The sequence below is a fragment of the Filicampus tigris genome, chromosome 2 (genome assembly GCF_054856515.1).
Source record: "Filicampus tigris isolate MCC_2025a chromosome 2, RoL_Ftig_1.0, whole genome shotgun sequence".
Lineage (NCBI taxonomy): Eukaryota > Metazoa > Chordata > Actinopteri > Syngnathiformes > Syngnathidae > Filicampus > Filicampus tigris.
The window spans coordinates 2,551,535-2,569,967 of NC_141218.1; the positions used below are offsets into that span (position 1 = coordinate 2,551,535).

At 45.8% G+C, this 18,433-nt stretch overlaps 3 protein-coding genes across 6 annotated transcripts; 2 read left to right on the forward strand and 1 right to left on the reverse strand.

The window, feature by feature from the left end:
• Positions 1-1,677: 1,677 nt before the first annotated feature.
• Positions 1,678-9,299, reverse strand: rnf130 (ring finger protein 130). Of its 3 annotated transcripts, none has more exons than XM_086023783.1 (9): positions 8,980-9,299; positions 6,595-6,891; positions 5,892-6,083; positions 4,842-5,092; positions 4,693-4,764; positions 4,511-4,593; positions 4,175-4,271; positions 3,911-4,100; positions 1,678-3,378 (listed from the first exon to the last, which is right to left on the reverse strand). In XM_086023783.1, exons 2-9 carry the CDS (start codon positions 6,872-6,874, stop codon positions 3,290-3,292), a joined length of 1,254 nt encoding a protein of 417 aa, XP_085879909.1. In that variant the 5' UTR covers positions 6,875-6,891; positions 8,980-9,299; the 3' UTR covers positions 1,678-3,289. The 3 variants fall into 3 exon arrangements, with proteins under 3 accessions (XP_085879909.1, XP_085879910.1, XP_085879911.1); XM_086023784.1 differs by having other exon boundaries at positions 8,865-8,980; XM_086023785.1 differs by lacking the exon at positions 8,980-9,299 and adding an exon at positions 7,698-7,780.
• LOC147150824 (proteinase-activated receptor 4) lies at positions 9,101-15,711 on the forward strand. 2 transcript variants are annotated; one of them, XM_086023786.1, is made up of 2 exons: positions 9,101-9,428; positions 13,319-15,711. In XM_086023786.1, the coding sequence occupies exons 1-2, from the start codon at positions 9,251-9,253 to the stop codon at positions 14,368-14,370; spliced, it is 1,230 nt and encodes a 409-aa protein (XP_085879912.1). In that variant the 5' UTR covers positions 9,101-9,250; the 3' UTR covers positions 14,371-15,711. The 2 variants fall into 2 exon arrangements, with proteins under 2 accessions (XP_085879912.1, XP_085879913.1); XM_086023787.1 differs by lacking the exon at positions 9,101-9,428 and adding an exon at positions 9,879-10,980.
• A 282-nt stretch (positions 15,712-15,993) lies between these two features.
• Positions 15,994-18,006, forward strand: exosc3 (exosome component 3). The gene is made up of 4 exons (XM_086023788.1): positions 15,994-16,304; positions 16,825-16,974; positions 17,079-17,230; positions 17,503-18,006. The coding sequence occupies exons 1-4, from the start codon at positions 16,074-16,076 to the stop codon at positions 17,708-17,710; spliced, it is 741 nt and encodes a 246-aa protein (XP_085879914.1). The 5' UTR covers positions 15,994-16,073; the 3' UTR covers positions 17,711-18,006.
• Positions 18,007-18,433: the final 427 nt, after the last annotated feature.

An 18,433-nucleotide genomic window follows, 5' to 3' on the forward strand; every position in this document is an offset into this window, starting at 1 on the left:
TCCAAGCAAATTATGTAACATAATTAAACCGCTGTACTGTATTTTATTAACGATATTCCATCCGTGTATTCCGTCAGTGTAAATTTAAAAAAATAATTTCTATTTCAATTGTATTTAACTGAACAAGATTCTTGCCAAGTTTTGATGAATATTCATTTAGAGGGTTTTAAAACAATACTTGCCTCATAATTAATGTATTTACAGTATTAAATTGTATTCCATTTACTTTTTCTTTTCCTTTGTATGTTAATATATTATTCCTGAAAGAATCTGCAATGACTGCCTTTGTTATTGATATTGTACGTCAATGAAATGAATTTGCAGTGTTTATTGAAATATTTTTTCCCAATTTTTTATGAAAATAAAACTTGTGAAGTTATAAGAACATCCAAGAAATCCGACCGCATTTATTTGATTAAAAAATTCTATCTTTTTAAATCAAATAAATGTCAGCAGGTGAACATGAATTATTTTTAATTAATCCATCCATTCGAGAAGATATGTACCTTTGTCTCAAAATATTGTTTAAAGGGAAAGTCAACACAAACATATTTCTTTTTCAAGAATATGTTCTCTTCAAGCCCAGCAGTTGAAGCTAGGCATTCTGATAAATGTTGCGTTGGTGGAATAAGTTAATCCACCTGTTTTTAACCATCTCTGGGGGAGGCCATTTTGTCACTTCTGTCAACTGAAAATCACATCACAACTGCTCAGCGCTCAGGTAATGGCTGTCCTGTTTTCTGAAGCTGAGCCGTGATTGGTCGTTACCTGAGCGGTTGTGATGTCATTTTCAACCGACAGAAGTGACAAAATTCCTGCCCCCTTAGATGGATAAAAAGGGGTGGATTTTTCTGCTCAACTCATATTCCACAAACACAATATTAATCAGAATGCCATGTTTCAACTAGTGGGCCTGCTGGGAACATAATATTGTATGTTTGGTTGATTTCAAATTTAAAGCTCTTATGCTCTTGTAGCTCTTATGCTAACAACACGGACTACCGTGAAACAAAGCTGCTAGTTAAATCTGAGATTAGTTGCTCACATTGTGCTGAAGCCACGAAATAAAAAGTGACGTTTATTTTCCTGTAGCTTTAATGCCAATAATAAGGCTACTAGGACAAATATGAGGTTCAATCTCTACTTGAGTTTAGCTGCTGTGCTAACAAGGGTTAATGTTAAACAGGGTCGCTATGTAACGTTGAGATTTGTTTTTCGCGTGTTGTGCGAGTACTAGTTAAAAGTTTAAGTTTGTAATCAAGCCGCTCTTATGCTAAATGAGGCTACTTAAAAAAAAGAAGTTTGATTTCCACTTCAATGTTGCGTTCATTGTCACATGGGCTAATGCTCAACAAGGCCGCAACGTGAAGGTGAGGTTTGTTTTTCGCATGTTGTGCTAATGCTAAATGAGGCTACTGGTTGAAAGTTCAGGTTCATAATCAAGTAGATCTTATGGTAAATGAGGCTACTATGAACTACTAACACGGGCTAATGCTAAACAAGGCTGCTAGTTAATTAAGGGTGAGGTTAGTTGTTTGCATGTTGTTTGCTTCTTCATTGATATTCATAAAGTATATCCATTGTGTTATGTTATTAGAATTGAGGTTTGCACCAATCACGTCGTTCACCGGGATCAGGTGACTAGTAGAGGCGGGTCCACCAGGCAAGACGATAAGATTGACAGGCGTCAACGGAGCAGCATTTTAATAGTGACGGACTACAAAGGAACTACAATACATTAATTTCAGGTTTCATACAAACAGACACACACAGGTCATGTGTTTGTATCTTAGCTTGTCATCATATTTTACAACAAACAATTAAGTCATAAATGTTATTGTGGAAACGCTCAAACCTTTTGCTTCATTTCACGCTGCCATGTGCAAACGACTATGTACATGTATGCGGTATTTCAATCACAGTTCAATAAGTTCTGATTGACTCACCATCGCCACCCACCATCAAACGCCTCCCGTTGGCATTGTGCTGACAACTTGAAATATTATTAACGTGTTCAGTCACAATATGAATTGGTATCTGGATAATTATCCTTATGACTACATATGCAAACGTGACACGTGAGTATTATTCATGGAGTTTTTATGCTTTGGCTCACAGTTTGAATGGATTGTAGAATATACATTTTCTTATGATAGTATAAATTTGGGTTAATGCGGTTTTACATCATAATGCTAACTATGAAGAGGACTGACCCTTGTGAAGGAGTAGCCCTCCACCACTGTCAAAGTTTAGCTCAGGGAGTTCATACGGCCGAGACGGAAGGATTCTTTCATACGAGGGAAACGGACGGATGTTGTCAGGCTCGTTAGCTGCTTGGCTAATGAGCAGCGTAGCTGGTGAGCAAGCACATCTGCTGATGTTTTGAAGCCACTTTGATGCCCGCGTTCCCTTCATTATTCCTACTGCTTGTCTTGCTACGCTAACGCAAGTTCAACTAAGCGAGGCGAGTAGTAGCCTTTCCCTTCTGTCTTTTGTGCAAATCTCCGCTTGCAGTTATTGTGCTCAGCTAGGCTAACATTTGGCTTAAGGTGGTTAGCATTTACATGTGAGCCTGGCATCCGTGGACCGTTGGCAAACTTTGAGCGGCAAAGATGGTTACCATAGTGACGCGACAACACAGGCACGATCGCAGCAGGACTCACTGGCAGTTAAATGTTCCTTCAAAAGTGATTGGTTGCGGCAGAGGGGGGCTGTGCTCTTCCCAGGTTCACGTGATTGTCTCTGTGGAAGTTCCGCTTCTGGTTCTGGTCTCAGCATTGGACTGGGCTTGCTTCAAAGCGCCAGTGGTTCTGGTTCTTTGGTCGTGATCCAGCTGCAAGTCGCGTCCGCTGACCCACATTCAGGCACTCTGGAATTCGGTCAAAACGGCTTTTTCTAACGAGGAACAAACCATTGGAAGAACAATCGGATCCACGCAACTTCTCCAGGATCCTAGAGATGAACTCGAGATGGAGCCCTTGTCGCAGGAAGTGAAAAACCAGGACCCGCAAGTCCTAGCACAATTTTTCAGAGCTTTCTTGAACGCAACCTGCCAAGGGATTCCGTTTTTCATGGAAGATTCAGGAGTCCTGCGGCCGTGGGCTTCTCCTCCGAAACCCAGTGAGACCAGATCCAGAGTGATCCACTTTGTCAACAACACTTTGGAGTACTCGAGTCCAGTGTCCTTACACGGGTCAGAATGTTTGTCTTTGTGTACGCGTGTGTGTGTGTGTGTGTGTGTTTGTTCGTGTGTGAGAAGGAGGCGGAGGGGTTGCCATGGCGACGGCCTTCAGGACTTGTCATCGTAGAGATCTAGAGGGGCCTGCAGGTCCGGCAGCTCCGTGCGAGGCGGAGGCGTCGACGTGAAGAAGTGACCACCTGCACGCACGCACACACGCAAACAAAACAGTTGGTTTCAATATTTGAAGTTACAAGCTTGAATTTATGCACAGATTTTTTTTTTTTTAATATTCAACATCTAGAAAATTTCAGTAGGAAAATTCTGCATAAAATTTTTTTAAACTATCTAAAAAATCATGAGAAAATTTCAGTCTAAAAACGTCAACATCAGGAAAAAATGTAAAAATGCAAATGTTTTGCTATTCACTGCGTTTTTATGAGGTGCAAAATGCTATTTTTGCCTAGCAAGCTGTGACCACTTACTTTGAGCATAGCCATACCCCCCCCCAAAAAATCTGTAAAAGAGTCAACCTAAAAAATTTTTTTTCAAAGGAAATATGATAACCATCTTTAAAAACACAGTAAAACAATTCAGTGTCGAAAAAACATCTCAAAAGGTTCTGTGCAAAAGAAACACTCCTGCCCACTGAAAAATACATAAATCAAAATATAAATCAACCATAATTGTTCAGGAATGAACAAATCGGGAGCCCCGCAGCAGCAATCTTACTGGTGACGGCAATGGCGATGTCAGCGGGGGTGTGGGGCGGGGCCTCCGGGCGGGGCGGGCTGAGCGGCTCCAGGCTGACGGCGGGTCGGCCGCTGCGCCGGCCGGGCGGCGCCCTTGGTCCGGCGGGCGCCAGACCCCCGCCGGGACGCTCCATGTCCAGGACCTCGCTGTCCACACACGTGACGCCGCTCTGCACGCCAAACACACGCAACGGCGACAACGTCAGCCGTGGGGCCACGGCGTCCGCGGAACAAGCGGACTCACCGCGATGCCGAGAGCCTTGAGGATGTTGAGTTTGCACATGGGGCACGTGCAGTGCTCGTTCAGCCACGGATCCACGCACGCCTTGTGGAACACGTGCCTGAATACACAACACGCGTGACATCATCCGTGACGATATCAAACAAAACAAGTGGTTTCATGCGTCCTTGGTTAGCCAGAGTTGAGCACTTGAGAACTTTTTCTCCTCAAGTTTTTTAAAAAATTTTTTTTTATTTTTATTTTTTTGTATGTGTCATAGTTTGGAAATTGCACAGATATCAGTCAGGCTCCGCCCATTTCTTGCCTGGATAAGCGGCCTATGGCCATCGCCTGACTTACTTGCAGGGAAGGATGCGGACGACGTCGTTGAGCTGGTACGCTTCAATACAAACTGCACAGTGGTTGAAGTCTGGATCCGTCTCCTACACACAAACACACACACACACACACACACACGCGCGCGCGCGCAGCCTTTCAAATCAAATCTGCGTGTTGAAGAAACACCCGCACACGCATTTTACCTTATCTCCCTTCTTCACCGTTCTGGTGCTCAACTTCCCGATGGCCTTCTTGGCCGCGTCACCCAGACGACGCTGACGTCAGACCGACAGAAGACACACCATTAGTCACACGTGCGCGCACACAAACGCGCACACGGACACGGACATACGTGCCCACGGTGCGGCGCGCCGCCGTATCGTATCTTCTGTATGAAGTAGACGATGAGCCAAGCAGAGGAGATGATCATGAGGACGATGAAGGAGATGGACACAAAGACCAGCGAGCCTCGGTTGATGTTCTTGGTGGGAATGCGCTGACCCACCAGCACCGTCACCACCACGCTCAGGTTCCTCTCCAGGTGGGCCAGGATGTCTTTGCCGTAACCTTCCGTGATCATCACCGCCACCGTGTCGCCCGTGCCTGAACACGACAAGACAGACGGCGGATGACGCGGCGCCAATGGTCAGCGGGAACGCCGGACCGGATGAGGCCCGACCGGCCTTTCTTAGGATCGGACATTATTGGGCCACAGTTTGGCACCTTACAGATCCTGGCCTCATGGGGACATGACAAATTTCATGAATAAATTAGGGCTGTCAAAATTAAGGCATTAACTACGGAGATTAATTTAAATTTCATAACGTACTAAAAAAAATGAACGGAGTTAACTCAGTTTTATTTACTTCCTGTGTCAGCTGACCTCTGCTCACTGTGCAGCCAAACTCAGAGGAGAGTCACTGGCACAAAGACGGACTTTTACGTAGTTTTACTTTAAAAAAGTTGCTTGACGGCTCATTGGAGAAATCCAAAATAAGTTGCACACTTTGCACAGCCAAATTCAAATACCATATTAGTTGTACGTCTTTGGTGTATCGTTCAAATGTTGTATTTCACAGGAAAAGAATTCAAGGATTAAAGAAAGCTATTAGAACAGTCTTGGAATCGAAATATACTTAGATTTTTTTCCCGTATTAATTCCAAGATTTTACTCAAGTAAATGACGGTTCCAAGCTTCGGAAAAAATTGTAGTTGAAAAATATGATTAATCGCGATTAATTATGGACAACTGCGCGATTAATTAGTTTTAAAAAATTTATCATTTGACAGCACTCGAATAAATACAATAAAATCAAAACAGTCTTGCTTGTTTACATTGATATGCCTTTTTATTCCAGTATATTTCATAAAAAGCATATGACACGTGTGCCTAAGCACTGACCTTCATGGCCCATCTTGACCGTCTTGTTGGTGGAGTTGTTGTAGATGAGCACGGCGGAGGCGTTGAAGGCGGCCGCCTTCAGGATTTTCTCCTTGAACGTGCAGTTTCCTCTCTGCAGCAGTGCCACCCACTGGACGCCACGAGGAGGAGCCACAAAGCGCGTGTTGGGGTCGCAGCCCTGATGATCTACCACTGCACACACGCGCACAAAGACGGTTCCCCAAAAATGTATCGTTATGTGAGAATCGAGAAAACAGAGGAAGGACAAATAGCGTACCTGTCGCTCTAATGTTGACAGGAAAAAAATCCTGTATTTTTCCCCCCAAACAAACAAATTGAACTTATCATCTTACAATATGCATCAACAATGTCAGGGAATGGCAAAAGCGCCACAATGTTTGCACTTTAATCCTTTGGCTTTGAGTAGAAGCCAAAATGGACATCACAATTTCATTTCAATGAATTCCCAGCCCTAGAATGGCAACCAGATGACGGGCTGGAAAGACAAGAAACTGCTTTTACCGGCCATTTTCGGGTTGCGTATAATACACGGGTACGCGTTGTCGTCGTTATGGTTGCACAATATATCGAAAAAATATCGACATCGCAATAGTGGCCTTTGCAATATGCATGTCGCAAAGACATGCAGTAAGTTTCCAGAGATTTGTGCTTTTGTGTTTTGTTTTGGCGGGCGCAGGTTTACCCCCGTGGCGCGGCGCAGGCGTGACGACGAGCAGCGCGCGGGTGTCGACTTTGGGCGAGTTCTGTCCGTAGGTTCCGTCTTCGTTGCTCATGACGTGGACGGCGTGTCCTCGTGCGTCCATCACGCTGGCGTTGACCGTGGCGCTCACGTACTCCTCCGATGCCAACACGGCGCTGCCGCGGTCCGGGCGGCCCCCCCGCACCCACGCGGGCTGGACCAGGATCAGGATCAGGACCAGCACCGAGGGGACGCGGAGCCCGGTCCGGCTGAGGGACGTCATGCTGCCCTCATCCAAAACTGGCGGCGGGCAAAAGGACAACATCACATGCCATTCAAAGAGGTGCAGCAATTCATTGATTCATCAACATCTAATGGATGATCAAATTCATCAACAAGTACTTTGATCATTGATTCATCATTTAGAGACCTTGTTTAACTTAACCCTTGTGGGAAACACGTCCCATTTTGGGACTTTTGTGTTTTAGCAAGATTTACATCAAAGAGAGAGCATATGAAAATGTCATTGAGAATCGCTGAAATGGTATCCAATTGTCCAAAACATGCTAAAGTTCTTTGTCAAGAATGTCAACATTTCAAAATGATTATTGTCATCATTATATGTGGAAAGACATTTTTTTTCTGGCGCACAGGAAAAACCGTCCCTTTTTTGGACGTTATTTTCCCATTAACACCTATTATAAATGCTATTTTTCCATGTATTTTTGATGCACTGTACCCCTGATGTGTTACAGTGCATTTAACCGCAATTACCCAATGCATTCCTTCAAAGGCGGTTGAACTACATGTGAAAACTATTTTTTTTGACTTGAGAGTCATAAACGCCATAATACACTAGATGACGCTAGAGAGCTAATTATCATTTTTGGTTGAGCTGACGTATGTATTTGCTCTGTCACCATTCTGATACCAAAACAATAAAGCATGGTTGGGATCGAAAGCTTAGGCCTGCTGGCGTGTGTGAACGCAATACCAGTAACGTGCACGTGAGTATGAGAATGTGATGAGTGTGTGCGCGCGCATGTATGCGAGAAAGAGAAGAATTGACAATAGGTGTTTAACTAAGATAGTAGTACAGTACTTACTATGCGTTTGTGTGGGGGTATGAACATATTCTGGGTGTCCGCGCGTGCATGTGTGTCTGCCCGAGCGTGCACGTGCACACGCACGCACGCGTATCTCTTTGAATGCACGCTCATAGCGGTCATTGCAAAAGGCGAATCAAAGGATGCTTCCTTGATCCTGATGCTTTGAGCACCACGAAAGATGGAGATTTAGACTATGTTCCATGAATCACACACAGAGAAGATGATGCCCTAAATGTTGAAATTTGAGTGTTGGTGTTCAAAGTTCAACAGTAGTTCTGTTCTAGTTTTGTTTGTTGGTGTGTGTTTGATGTTCCATAAATTCTGTTGGGTCTAAATTCTTCTAGTTGTGCCTTTTTGACCCTTTCATGGTTAACATATAGCTCTAATTTGTCCATATTGAATATTCCAATTTGACTGTGTTTTTTATATATATGCAGATGATAGTTACTTTTACCCATAGTACAATATTGCTTTTTATTGCTTTTATTGTCCATCGAGGGCATCAAAAATAAATAAATAAATAAATAAAAACTGTATATGTATGGATAGGTCTGATGCCACTGAACATTTTGAGTGGCTGCAAGTAAAAAAATATTCAGAAATGACTTTGATATTACACTTCAATCAACGTCCCAAAATGGGACGTTTTTTCCTATTCGTCGCAAAAAAATGGGAAAATGTTACATTCCCAAAAAATGTTAATGTTAAGATTTATTAACATATCGAAGGCTCTAATTTGTCCGTATTGAATATTCCAATTTGAATGTGTTTTTATATATATATATGCAGATGACAGTTAATTTTGCTTAGAATAATATTGCTTTTATTGTCCATAGAGGGCATCAAAAATAAATAAATGAATAAAACTATGTGTGTATGGATAGGTCTGATGCCACTGAACATTTTGAGTGGTCGCAAGTAAAATAAATAAATAAAATATTCAGAAACGACTTTGATATTACACTTCAAAGCAACGTACCACACTCGTACGTTTGGGCCTATATGACGCAAAACAAATCAGCACACGAGGGTTAAACCTGTCCGAATCCTTGAAATTTCAGCCTCTCAACAGTATTTCTACTCCAATTTCTGATGTCTCTCCTGTGTGTCTCCTTCCAGTGCAGGTGGGCAAATTGACCTCTTCAGCGTCATCATCCTGCTCACCTTCAGGCCTGCTGACATTGTGTGTTTGCTTGTTGTGGATCTTGGCGTGAGGTGGAGCTCAAAATGTATCCATCCCTAAATCAGGTTGCATTTAAGAGGCCCATGCACGACTCACCTCTTTGTCGTAGCGCGTGCACGCGGACGCACAGGCGGCCTCCTTCCCAGTGTCTCTGGAGCCGCGTCCTGTCCGGTAGGGGTCGAGCGTGTGGGGGGGGGGGGGGTCTTCGTTCGCGAGGGGCTCGCTCGTTCTTGCTGCTGCTGTTATTGTTGTTGTTGCTGTTATTGTAATTGTGCGGGCCTCGGCAAGCCTTTTTGGCCTTGTTTTGGTTCCGCTAACACACTATCGCTACGGAAGCTCCAACCTACTCGGCTGTGACGCAGCGCGCATGCGCACACACTCACGCTGGGCGCCTGCGTTGTGTGTGTGTGTGTGTGCGCGGGTGTTTGCTTTTTATTGGCAAAATTTTCACCAAGCATCGCGAGAACATCCATTTGTCAAAAGTATCCTTTCAGATGTAGAAAGAAGTGAAAGGATAAATGGTTTGGTGGAAACTGCAAAACAATGTAAGTTTGTTTGAATGTGAAGAGTCTCAATGTTTGTTACCTTCACATTTTGTTTTACTTTATTTTATGTTTTTAAACACTTAAAGCAATTTTTGTAAAAGACATTTTTGAAAAAGCCTTCCAAATGTTCTTTTTCTGTTTTTAATGTATCAAGACAGTGTTTTCTGAAGAATGCCAGATTCTTTCCTGTTCGAGAATGTATATAAATAAAAGATTTGAAAAAAAACAAAAACAATTTTCAGCTGTTGGAAAGTATCTCCATTGCAGTTTTTCTCCATGACGTCACGAAAAGATCGATCAATCATCCATTGAAGAATGAAAACATTTTTGCTGCTTACAATAATCAAAATAGAATAATCAATCAGCAGCAAGTTCATTATTTTCGTTGTTTTTTTTAATTGTCATTGTAATTTAATGTACTCTGCCCCCGCCCCCCACACACCAATATCTTTCATAGTTAGAATAGCTGAGTTTTTTTTTAAATTAGCTTTTTTTTGAGTAAGTGGAGACTGACTAGCACAGCAATCATTTCATAACTCTGGGCTACCGTTGTGGAGAGTTGTTTTAAATGTGAATTGAATGGTTTGGTTTTTTTCATGAAAGAAAAAAAAAAGGAAGCCGAAGAGGGAAGTGGAAGATATGTGACGATCAGATGATGATCTCAGTCTGCTCTGCTTCCTCCAAGCTAAACCATCTCGAACCGCTCACCTCCATAACCGATCGAAGAACAAGACAAGAACCTCCTGCAAAGGGCGAAGTACTGTGATTACAATGTTATTGGACCACTTGCACGCCTGAAGGGAACCGAGGTTGTGTACATTTTGGTAATATTTGCACACTCTTGGGACACGGGGACTTGAGGTGTCGCCATGGCAACAGCAGCGTTGAAACCACAGACAGGAAGTGTTCTTATCGGGAGCGGACAGTGACGTGAAAACAGGAAACGGGATGAATACTTTCCACATATGCAGCCCACACTATGTTTGCGGGAGCGTGAGGCCACTACCCAGCATGCATTGCACCTCTCACAGATGACCACTCTCGGGATGCGAGAGAACTCGATCCTCTCTCTCCACATCTGGACCACATCAGACTTCGCACGAGACCGAGCAACTACACGTGGCCTCGTTCGTCCAGAAGAAACACAGGGAGGAAAGGAGAGAGAAGGGCAAAAAGAAGAAAGAGAACAACGGGAATAGAGAGGAGATTCTTAACATTTGAGAAAAACACAATCAACAAAAAGACAATGGTGCCAAATGGCAAAGACAAACTCATCCAAGAGTAGCGATGAATTTCAAAAAAGAGGGGGGGGGGGAAGGAGAGTACTAAGAAGTACTTGAATTCGAGATAAATACTTTTTTTCCACGAGAGAAAATCAAGAAAAAGAGACAAATTTACGAGCAGAAGGAGGAGAGAAGGGAGAAGAGTTGCTGGAGGAGAACGATGAAGTGGTTTGGGGCTCCGGTCTTGGTCTGGCTGCTGTGGTCCGTCCTCGCCGCGTCATCATCGTCATCTCCTGGTCCCACTGAGGAATGTTCCGGCATGTCCATGCGTGAGTTATCTCTTCTTGTTACTCACCATCCTTTTCACCAAACTCAAACATGACTCAGCTAGTTTGCTTCGACATACCTTTGATCAACCCCACCTCTCAGCACACAACAACGTTTGTGTGCCGTCGCCGACATGGAAGACGGGGGCCTGGTCTGTGCTGGTCCGAAGACCGAGACGTGCTGTGGTGTTTGCGGGTTGAGACAAGGACACGATTTGAAATGTGAAGGCCTCGACAAAAATACACATTTGGGCTTGGCAGGTCTCACATCTGACGCACATTCTGGTCTCTGCTGGTTGCAGGTCCAGACAAGAATTCAATGTTCCGTTGTTTGCATGTCTAGCGACGAACACGTTCTGATGACGTTTGAGGGAGCAGACTTGGATGGATTGGACACATGCGGATGTGTGACGTTTGCGACAACATTGTTAGAAGGAAGATGAGGATGGGGCTGCCAGGCAAGCGAGTTTGGGGAAGACCTAAGAGAAGGTTGACGGATGTAGCGAGGGAAGACCTGAGGGCACTTGGCATCAGAAGATAAGATGCTTGCGGATATTTCCATTCATCCAAGTCATTCCATTTCTCGGGCATTCAAACGATTGCAACTGGACGGCTGTGTTTGTCTTGCAACAAGGCTTGGTCCAGGGGCGGAGCCATGGGTGGGCCTGGGTGTGCACAGGCACCTCCCAGATTGACACACGGCCCACCCAGTGAGATCCATGAAATATATACTTTTATATTTTTAGTCAATTGTTATTAATCTCCTAAGGCCCAAGTTGTTTTTTTACATGCATTTTTTTTTATTTCTGTTTGCTATTTGGGCTTATTGGGACCTAATTAGAAGAAAAACTAAGAATCATCTTTTAGTTTTTTTGTATTGTATTGTACTGTATTTTGTATACTGTATTTTGACTGTAGTATGTAATACTCTTCTGAGACCACAAGATGGCAGTGTAAGTTGCCACATATGTGTCCAAAACTCCCACAGTTCCACAGTGCACACGCTTGTGGACACAAGCCCTAGAAAGTGATGTCCACGTATGTGGCCACTAAGCCTGAGGAGGTTAAATTATTTTAGAATTTGTATTTCCTTGTGCGTGTGTGTTTTTTAAAAATTTTTTATTTGATTGAATATTAAGAATGCCATAATTGTGGTTGTCTAAGGAAGATCTGAACTTCATATTATTCAGTTTGTCATTTGAATATACGATGTGTCGGGACAGGAGGATTGTGCAAAGTGAGAGAAATATTCAGGCCCACTCTTGATTTTTCCAGGCCCACCCATTATCCACCTTCTGGCTCCGCCCCTGGCTTGGTCAGAACTGCAGCAGTTTGAGTTTATGTGGAAGCGCAAACTACTATGTCCCACCAAATGTGTCTTCGAACGGGTTTTCAAAATGGACGGGGGGGGGGGGGGGGCTTGCGTAACATTTATTAGAAGGTCATTCCAAAGGGAAGGACCAGCAACATAAAAGACCCGATCCCCTCTGAGGCACCGCTTGGTCCTCGGCACCTCGAGCAGCGCCCGGTCCGCAGACCCGAGGCTGCGGGAAGGCTGCGTAGGACTGGAGCAGCTCGGAGAGGTACGCCATTTAATGACTCGTAAACAAATCCTAAGCGAGTCAGCACACCCCCTAAGAGGTATTTGGATCGCCGGATGCTCTTTACAGTCCACGCTGCTTGGTAAACAGATGAGTGTTTTCTGGGGCAGAGAACGGTCTTGAAATTGCCCAAACTCCCAACTTGAAGTTGCTCAATCAAGCACATACGTTTTGAATTTCTTGTCCTCAGTCAGATGTTTTGGGGGATAAAGAGAAGTTGTCCATCTGGCACACTTGACGTTTCAGCTGACTGAATAGTATCAGGAGAAAATGTCAGCCAGGTAAAAGAACTCATCTCTATGCGGCTTCTTGAAGGTGCAGCCACAAGAAAGACTGTTCAGAGGCTTTGATGGCGTCCATTTTCGCAGCGACGGCCACATCTGAAGAGTTCTTGGGTGGCCCCGCTTCAAGGTCATCCGAGGCTTCAACTGTTGCCGGCCGTGGCTTGTTCTTGCCAAACAGGAGCGCGAACGTTGCTCAATGTTTGATGAAATGCAGGGAAGTCAAAATGAAAAAAAAAACAACAAAAAAAAAAGCAGCAATAATGTCGTAAGAGATGATTGTTTTTCTGTTGCTGCAGTGTTGTTTTTCCCGAGGCTAAACTATGACAAAATTGTTAGTTTCACGCAAGAAAGAAACGCGCTTCCACGTTGCCGCCGCCGTGACACGCCCCTCCCCCTTCCCAAGCTCCCGTCCTCTCTTCGATTTGACTCAGTGAGCCGTGTTGTGGTTCTGGGCAGGTCTGCGGGCCTTCCGGCTGAAGGTGTCGTGCAACGTGACCACTCTGAACGAGAAGCAGCTGAAGGAGATCCAGGCCCCGACCACCATGCTGTACCTGCCGACGCTCTACCTGCTGGCCTTGGTGCTGGGTCTCCCGGCCAACCTGCTGGCCCTTTGGATCTTGGCGTTCAGAACCAAGCGTCTCCCGTCCACCGTGCTGCTCATCAACCTGACGGCGGTGGACTCTCTGCTGCTGCTGGTGCTGCCCTTCCGCATCGCCTACCACTTCCGGGGCAGCCACTGGGACCTGGGCGAGGCCTTCTGCCGCGTGGTCACGGCCGTCTTCTACGGAAACATGTACGGGTCGGTGCTGTGCCTGGCGCTGGTGGCCCTGGACCGCTACGTGGCCTTGGCGCACCCGTTCGGCGCCAAGACCCTGCGCAGCCGGCGGACGTCCCAGCAAATGACGGCTCTGGTGTGGGCGGCGGTGGCGGCGGCCATGTTGCCGCTGCTGACGTCGCAGCAGACGTACGCTCTGGACCGGCCCGACATCACCACCTGCCACGACGCGCTGCCCCAGCGGGAGCAGGAGAACTTCTTCCTGCCCTACTTCGCCACCCTCTTCACGCTGGGCTTCCTGCTGCCCTTCGCCGTCATCGTCTTCTGCCACTGCGGCGTCCTGCGCGCCCTGCTGGCCGAGGGCGAGCGTTACGCCCACGCCGTGCGGGTCACGCTGCTGGTGCTGCTGGTGTTCGTAGTCTGCGTGCTGCCCAGTAACGTCCTGCTGCTCCTCACCTACGCCGGCGACGGCGACGGCGAGGGCGGGGACATCTACGTGCCGTACATGCTCAGCTTGGCCGTTAGCACCTTCAGCAGCTGCGTGGACCCCTTCATCTTCTACTACGTGTCGGCCGACTTCAGGGACAAGGCCAAGCGCGCGCTCTGCTGCCGCAGCAGCGCCCCGCCGCCGGCCAACCCCCCGAACAAAGCGTCCTACTCCTCGTCTTCGTCTGGGCCCAGGACAAAAGTCACGCTCCTGTCTGTCTCCGCACAGAACTCTGCCCGGACCTGAATGTCTCAGTGACATGCGGTACTTGAGAGCACGTGACCACATTCGGGGCTGCGTCCACTCGCCACGTCAGCTCACCCCAAGGCGGCAAAGTCCAAGATTGCCTCGTCCGTGGTGCCTCCGCTCGCGGTGGCGATGGTTGTGGCCGTCCTTCGGGACCTCCCTCGCATCGACCCGAACAATTTCAGGAAAAAAGAGCAGCATCACTTTGTGGGCATTCATAGTTAAACATCAGAATATGTTGAGCAACGTTTGACATGCTTTTTGCCAGAGCTGGGCATCGCCTAACCGTCACAGAGTTCCCGTCTGAATATTTAGCCGATCCACGTGGTGGTCCCAGTCGATGAGGGACGGTTAGGCGATGCCTAGCTCTGCTTTTTGATTCATCACCTCTACACTTTGTATGAATATGTACCACACATAAAAAAATGTAAACAAAAAAAAGATGGTTGCTTCTGTTTAATCTGTTTTCTGACACTTCAACTTATTCTACTGTCTCATCTCAGAATCAACTTCATCGTTGCACACACAACAAAATTTCCAGCTGCGCCTCTCAAACGCTTATACTGTATGAGAAGTGAAATTCCCCTTCCCATCTGTTTTCGGACGGTAGGCGGTGGACTGGTCGCCAGCCAATCGCAGGGCAGTCTTGAGATAACTTGAATTGAGTAATTAAAATTGCATTGACTCACACCGACCCATGTACACACTCAATGTAGACTACCACTGAACCCAAAATGACACCATTAATTGTAATATTGTTAATAAGTACGAAAACTTGGGACTTTTGATAGTTAGCAGTTGCTTTTGGATGTCTGCATATGCCATATCTCCCCACCATTACAGGACTTCACAAAGAAAACAGTGAACACATTTCAGACTACTCACCAGAGCACTGACTGGAGAGACAAAACTGAATTGCAACTGCGCCTGCAGGACAAAATGTAGACAAATTGAGCTGTCCATCCAAGCAACACAGCCAAGCAAGTCAGTGCCAAGTCATATTGGACATATTGTGACAGTAACACCACCTTAAAACTTGGGTGAAAACAAAGCTGACTTGTTCTCATAGAAAACGGCTTCTTCTTTTCTGTTTTGTGAGGAATGAATTGTCACGAACTTGACATTTTCATGTGAACTGCGACCTACTTTTATGTATAGCACCATTTCTACATGTTCTGTCCATTTGTCATGGTGTACTCTTTGTATGTTTTTTATGATGGTACCCACATTTTTAACCACTGTCCTTATTCAACTAAATGAATGCCTTTTTGTTGACATGTTGATTTATGTACATTGTCCAAATCAAACAAATAAGCAATACACAATAAATAATACCTAAACTACTCATGTCAATGACTCAAACACTTAATAGCTACAGTCTCAAGACACTACAAGCCTAGCTGTATCTAAGAGGAATAATCACAGTTAAGCGAATAGGGGATGAAGATAAAAACATTGTTGTCATTCAATTGTACGTGTCAGCTCTGCTTCTGCTAAGTGAACGAAAGCCACACAAACAAAACAAGACAGTAGACACGACGTTTCGAATACCGCTCTAACATGGCGGCATCATAGCCGCGCACGTCACAAACACGTGACTTTGTGGGGTTTGCCCTCCCGTCCGCGAGGTGTCGCTGCGGGCGGGTTCGGCGCATCAACACAGTCAGACAGACAGACGTCACACGTGCGAGTGCAACGCCACAATGTTGTCTCGATTAAAAGCCAAAGTGGGCTCGGTTCTGCTGCCGGGAGACGAGTTCTGCTTGGACACGACCGTCGCCGACACTATCTCGCTGGCGGGCCCCTCCAAGGCGGACAAGGTGGTGTGCGGGCCCGGGCTGCGGCGCAGTGGCGACCGCTTGCTGGTGTATAAATGCGGACTTCTGCGACACAAGGAGCCTAACATGTTCTGGATGGACGCCCAACACAAAAGGGTGACGAGCAATACACAACACGCGCCACAAATGTCTTCCCATTCCTCTATTCCGCGTCCGAACGTTGTCGTAAAGTCAGGAGTGAGGCGCGTAGGTGACGTCATCGAGAGGCGACAACAGCTAGGGCGAACGTGAATCGAGGAAATAAAAATAAATAAAACGATTGTTTAGCTTGCCCCCAAAATTGTATACAGTTATGATTTCGTCAACAAAAGAGTATTTTTAGAATCGGTTGTTACATTAGCATCTGAACACGGCTCAACAGGAAGTGGATGTACACAGGCGTTTTCAGCAACTTCATGTCAACAGATGATTCCATTATTATTTGGCCACGTCGAACCGCTATGGAGGACAGCATTACATTACAGTTAACATTTAAACTATTTTTAACAACTAACAACAGCTACTAGCGCATGGTCATGTTACAAATGTCTAATAGTTGAAAGGAGTTCCATTTCCATAGAGGAACAAACAGTTGTGAATTATGCTGGGGGCTGAGTGTAAGGCTTTGTGTGTGCAGTACGTTCCCGCCAAAGGAGAGACGGTTATCGGCATCGTGACATCCAAATCCGGCGATGTGTTCAAGGTGGACATCGGCGGAAGCGAGCAGGCGTCTTTGTCCTACTTGGCCTTTGAAGGTGCCACCAAGAGGAACCGACCCAATATCCAGGTGCGTCCATCTGTACCAGGCGGGTGAGGGGCCGTGACCCCCTCCCACCAAATGGACACATGTGAAACGCCCTGCCCCCTCCCCGCCTCCTCTGCCCGCTTTAGGTAGGCGACCTGCTGTTTGCGCAACTGGTCGTAGCCAATAAGGACATGGAGGCGGAGCTGGTCTGCGTAGACAGCGCGGGACGGGCCAATGGGATGGGAGTGTTTGGAGCGGACGGTCTCCTCTTCAGGGTCTCGCTGGGTCTCGCCAGACGGTATGCGTACACCGTACCTACAGGATGACTGAAAATATCAAAGATTTGAAATGGGGAGTTACTTTTCAATCACCACATCTAGTGGTCCCTAGATAGTTCCTAAGAAATCCGCTGAAAATCCCTTTGCGGTGATTGGGGAGTCGGGAATCAGTGAATGATTCTGAAGGCAGTAACCGTGTTTTAGGAATCACTCGCAAATCTCCAATCACAGCTTTTTTCCCCATTTACCATCACTGGCGCTGTATAAGGTATATACCCCCCCCCCATCCCAGGTTGTTGGCCCCCCAGAATGATTTGCGGGCGGAGCTGGAGCAGCTGTTCCCGTGCGAGATGGTGGTGGGGATGAACGGTCGGCTGTGGGTCAAGTCGTCGAGCATCCGGCGGACGCTAGTCTTGGCCAACCTGCTGGAGAGTTGCGAGAACATGACGCCCGCGCAGAGGCGCCAGCTCTTCAGCAAGCTGGCCCAGGCGGCGCTCTAGAGACGGAAATTCGAATGGAGGCGCCCAACACGCAGGCCCAAGGGTTTGTGGGAAGAAGAAAAAAAAAAATGTGCACAGCAGCATCTTGTGATACAAGTGAGCCGACTCACGAGGTGTTCCAGAGACCAGCTGTCGTTTGATGGATGCATATGATTATATATTATGATATCAGCAAAATGTGGCCAAATGTGCATTTTTCTTAAACATTATATTTAATGATGTCATTACTGAATTTTTTCTGTTGTAAAGTACATGATGAAGTGCTATTTTTCTTAATAAAAAAAAAAATTACAACATTTTTTTGGGTGGCTCGAACAGATTATTGGCATTAGCATTTATTTCAGTGGGAAATCTGATTTATGGGCATGGTCAAGGGACACTCTCAAGGCACCACTATTCAATACAGTCACGAGCTTAAAATAATGGCCTAAGTCGTATTATGACCCAAAAGTTTTTGCCTTAAACATCTCAAGATGCTCTACTAATATCGGAGACATCTTCGATTAAACGCATTCGATTCTACCCATGAATTGAAATGATTAATATATTGAATTAATCAGTCTTTGGTCAAGTTTAACATGTTTTCTGAAAAAAAATGACTTGGGCCATTATTTTAGGAAGGTAACGATATAAGAAATATAAGCCACGGTTAACACATACCCTTTGAACATTAACACTGTGCTTCAATATAACAAACCACAAAAACTGCTCGGAAATGGAAGG

Bases quoted from the DNA above. Each gene is read 5' to 3' on its own strand.
- rnf130 (XM_086023783.1), bottom strand. From the start codon at position 6,874: ATGACGTCCCTCAGCCGGACCGGGCTCCGCGTCCCCTCGGTGCTGGTC. The intron at 6,084-6,594 runs GTAAACCTGCGC...GCGTGTGTGCAG, and splicing joins GCCTGCGCCGCGCCACGGGG to TGGTAGATCATCAGGGCTGC. The intron at 3,379-3,910 runs GTAAGATTGCTG...GCGTGCGTGCAG, and splicing joins CATCGCCATTGCCGTCACCA to GTGGTCACTTCTTCACGTCG.
- LOC147150824 (XM_086023786.1), top strand. From the start codon at position 9,251: ATGCGCACACACTCACGCTGGGCGCCTGCGTTGTGTGTGTGTGTGTGT. The intron at 9,429-13,318 runs GTAAGTTTGTTT...GGTTCTGGGCAG, and splicing joins GGTGGAAACTGCAAAACAAT to GTCTGCGGGCCTTCCGGCTG.
- exosc3 (XM_086023788.1), top strand. From the start codon at position 16,074: ATGTTGTCTCGATTAAAAGCCAAAGTGGGCTCGGTTCTGCTGCCGGGA. The intron at 16,305-16,824 runs GTGACGAGCAAT...TTGTGTGTGCAG, and splicing joins TGGACGCCCAACACAAAAGG to TACGTTCCCGCCAAAGGAGA. The intron at 17,231-17,502 runs GTATGCGTACAC...CCCCCATCCCAG, and splicing joins TCGCTGGGTCTCGCCAGACG to GTTGTTGGCCCCCCAGAATG.